The 3,300-nt window shown below is 54.7% G+C and overlaps 1 protein-coding gene across 1 annotated transcript in view; it reads left to right on the plus strand.

Moving 5' to 3' along the window:
- Positions 1–3,300, plus strand: part of PDLIM4 (PDZ and LIM domain 4) — a 33,170-nt gene that overhangs the window by 24,015 nt on the left and 5,855 nt on the right. The window contains exon 3 of the mRNA XM_010139959.1: positions 761–939. Within this exon, the coding sequence (XP_010138261.1) occupies positions 761–939 (179 nt within the window). The remainder of the gene's footprint in view (positions 1–760; positions 940–3,300) is intronic.

Consider the following 3,300-nt stretch of genomic DNA (forward strand, 5'->3'; position numbering starts at 1 on the left):
TGCTGCTGGATTTATGAGTGTGCACGGGGCTGGCCAACAGAGCTGGGGGAAAACACAGAGGTGGTGGTTTATGTAGGTAAAATAAGATGGAAACTTCTTCTGACGGTACCAGAGTTCCCGGCTTGAGGTCACACCACAAGAAGATTGCCATAGTTTGCTTCAGGAATTAAAAAGCAAATGAAAAATCTGAATACCAAGCTAGCCCCCTGACCAACGGTGTTCTCACACTGTATAGGACTTTATTTTGGGAGAAAACCTCCCAAAACAAACACAGGTGGGGAGCGGCAAGTGAGGATGCCCACACTGTCCCCTGGGTTCAGGTCTTGCCCAGCCTGCAGAGGTGGCTGCGGAGCTGGGGGTTTACCGCCTGCCCCCGCTGGGACTCAGGAGTGATGCCCCAGGTCAGGAGAGCGGAGGGATGGGGGATGGGAACCGAGGGGAGAAGCAGACTCGCAGCCTTCCCTTTGCAGAAATAACAGCTACACTTTGACAGGAGAATAAACGCAGAACACTTGGCAGGGGCTCACCGCGGAGAAACGGGCACGTTCATTTGGAGGGAGACCAAGGAAAGCTGCATAGATCCACCAGGATTTAACTACGGGTCAAGCCCGAGTGTTCCTTTTCCTGTGGCACATCTCCCTTTTCCACAGCACATATAAAATAGTGTTACTGCAAACGGCACATCCCAGCGCAGCCTCTCCGTGTGTATCATACCAAGAGCTATAAATCTCAGATTTTTCTGCCTTTTCTTCTCTTCCAGGACAACGGGCCTGCCCAGAGCAGGAGATCGATGCCTCCCGGGGTTGGTGGCAGCCCCGTGGACAACAAGCAGGTGTTGAACATGCAGCACCATCACCCGACCCGGCTCTACACTAACAGCGGCTCTGAGTCGGCGCTGCCGAGCCAGCTGAGCGGGCTCCACATCACTCCTGCCCACAGGTAGGATGAGAGAGCAACGGCTCCTGTGCTGGGTCCCACGGCTGTTCCTGCCCACTCGGGTTCAGGGGTGTGTGTCTTGGAGCTCCAGAGATGCGGGGTTCAGCTCCTGGCTCCAGCAGGCTGCATGCTGGAGCGTGTCCAGAGAAGGGCAATGGAGCTGGGGCAGGGTCTGGAGCACAATGTGCTGAGGAGCAGCTGAGGGACCTGGAGGGGCTGAGCCTGCAGCAAAGGAGGCTCCGGGGAGACCTTCTGGCTCTGACAACTCCCTCACAGGACGGTGCAGCGAGGGGGGGTCGGTCTCTTCTCCCCAGGAACAAATGACAGGAGGAGAGGAACTGGCCTCCAGTTGTTCAGGGGAGGTTGAGGTTGTCCCTGAGGAGACATTTCTGTCCCGTTGGGGTTGTCCCATCGTGTCCCAGGCTGCCCAGGGCAGTGGTGGAGTCCCCATCCCTGGAGGGGTTTCCCAGCTGTGTGGAGGTGCTGCTGAGGGACAGGGGTCAGGGGGGACCTGGCAGTGCTGGGGGAACGGTTGAACCTGATAGTCTTAAAGGTGTTTTCCAACGCCAGTGATTCTGTTCATGATCAGTTGAGTGTAGGTGGGGGGAAAAAAAACGCACACGAGAAAGGGGTTTTGGAGATGCCACATTCTGAACAAAATGTTCCAGGGTATGTACATGGCAACTGCAAGCCTGAATTTACGTTTGTGTTGCTGAAGCAACATTCAACCATGTACCTCTGAGATGGGTCATGGTGCTGGTTTTCCAGATATAAGATCCTTCTATTGCCGATGAGGGCAGGTAGATCTGATGGAAGCAACGGGTCCCATCCCCAGACTGGGATTGATGCCAGGGAGCATCACTGATCTTACTATCCAGGTCTTTCCAAGTGTGTATTCCAGGCAGGATGGAGGGTTTTGCCCTCCTAGGAGTGGGGATCACACTTCACCTTGCTCCAGAGCCCGGAGCAAACACTTGGCCTGGAAGCTGGAGGTATCCGCGGAGAAAATTAACCCAAATAAACTGGGGATGTTTATAAATGTAAGAGCTCTCAGTGCAGCTGTCTGGGAATCTGGGAAATAAATAACGCTGGAAGAAAGAAAAAGCCTTTGTGTAGCCAAGAACGCTTTGGGTGGATAACTCGGGCTTTGAGACAGGCCAGGTTATGGACTGCGGTGCTTTCGCTGCTGATTTACGCTCCTCCAGACTGGCAAAACATTCTGCAAGAAAGTCGTGTCTGCATCGAATGCAAAGAGCAGAGTTTCTTCTCAGCTCGGGAACGCTGCGCCTGCACGAATCCCTGTTCCAGGGACGCTGTGAGCCAGCGTGATCACTGCGCTGCTCCAGGGAAGTGGATGAAGCTGGAAGGAGAAGAGCTGCCCAAAAAACGGGGAGAACAAAATCTGATATTATCTGCGCGCTAGCCAAAAGCCGGGAGATGAGCCTGGGTGTGTGAGCAAGGCTGGGTCAGAAGTGCAGCCGCTTTGAATTCCCGCTCGACCAGGTCAAAACCTGCCCTTTTCCACAGAAAATGGGAGAATCGATGTACAGGAGGGCTGGGGCGGGGTGGATGGGCACTCGGGGCACACAGGGAGGGTGTGGGCTGGCTGGGAGTTGCAGGGATCGCTCTTCTCCTGGGGCACTTCTGCCTCTCTGGGGAGGTGGGAGCCACGGGAGAAGCCGTCTGGGCTGCCGGGCACCACCAGAAAATGGGGTTTTGGCTCTTCTGTGGCAGTGAGTTTTGTTGGGTTTTTTTCTTTGTTTCTTGAAGGTGAATTTTTTTTTTTAGCTGACATGAATGCAATGCTGGTGGAGAAAGTGAGTCAGGATGGCTAACCTGTGTTAAGCTGTCTGAAGGGGTTCATTGGGTTTAGAATGACCTTGCTGACCTTCTCCTGAAAAAGGAAAAGGAGCCCCTTCCCCCGAAGCCGTGCTGTGCTGCAGGGCCTCAGCAAAGCTCAACAGCTCCCGAATCCACCTCCCTGCAGCAGGATGCTTAAACACGTACCCAGCGTGGGTTTGGTTCCAAACCACGCTGTTCATGTTCTGACGCATTGAGTGAACTGGATAAATCACGGTTTAAATCACGGTGTGGTTCTGTCGTACCCCATTCATGCCATGCACAGACAAGGAGCAGCTTCGGGTCTGGATGCCGAAGGTCGGCTCATGGGTGAGGGGGGAATCACGGGGCTGTTCTCATGTCCGGTCCTCGGTGCCAAGCAGCCCCGTAGGATGGTTTTCTCATTTAAGCCATAGGCTGGCAAATGGATCTTTCTATGCAGCCACCTCCAGACACGCTGACTGCAGAAGAGGCGTCTGTGGATGGCAAGGGGGGGGGGGGCTGTCGTGCCTGTCCCCGGCAGCA

This window comes from Buceros rhinoceros, unplaced genomic scaffold (assembly GCF_000710305.1).
Source record: "Buceros rhinoceros silvestris isolate BGI_N320 unplaced genomic scaffold, ASM71030v1 scaffold32147, whole genome shotgun sequence".
In the NCBI taxonomy this organism is placed as follows: domain Eukaryota; kingdom Metazoa; phylum Chordata; class Aves; order Bucerotiformes; family Bucerotidae; genus Buceros; species Buceros rhinoceros.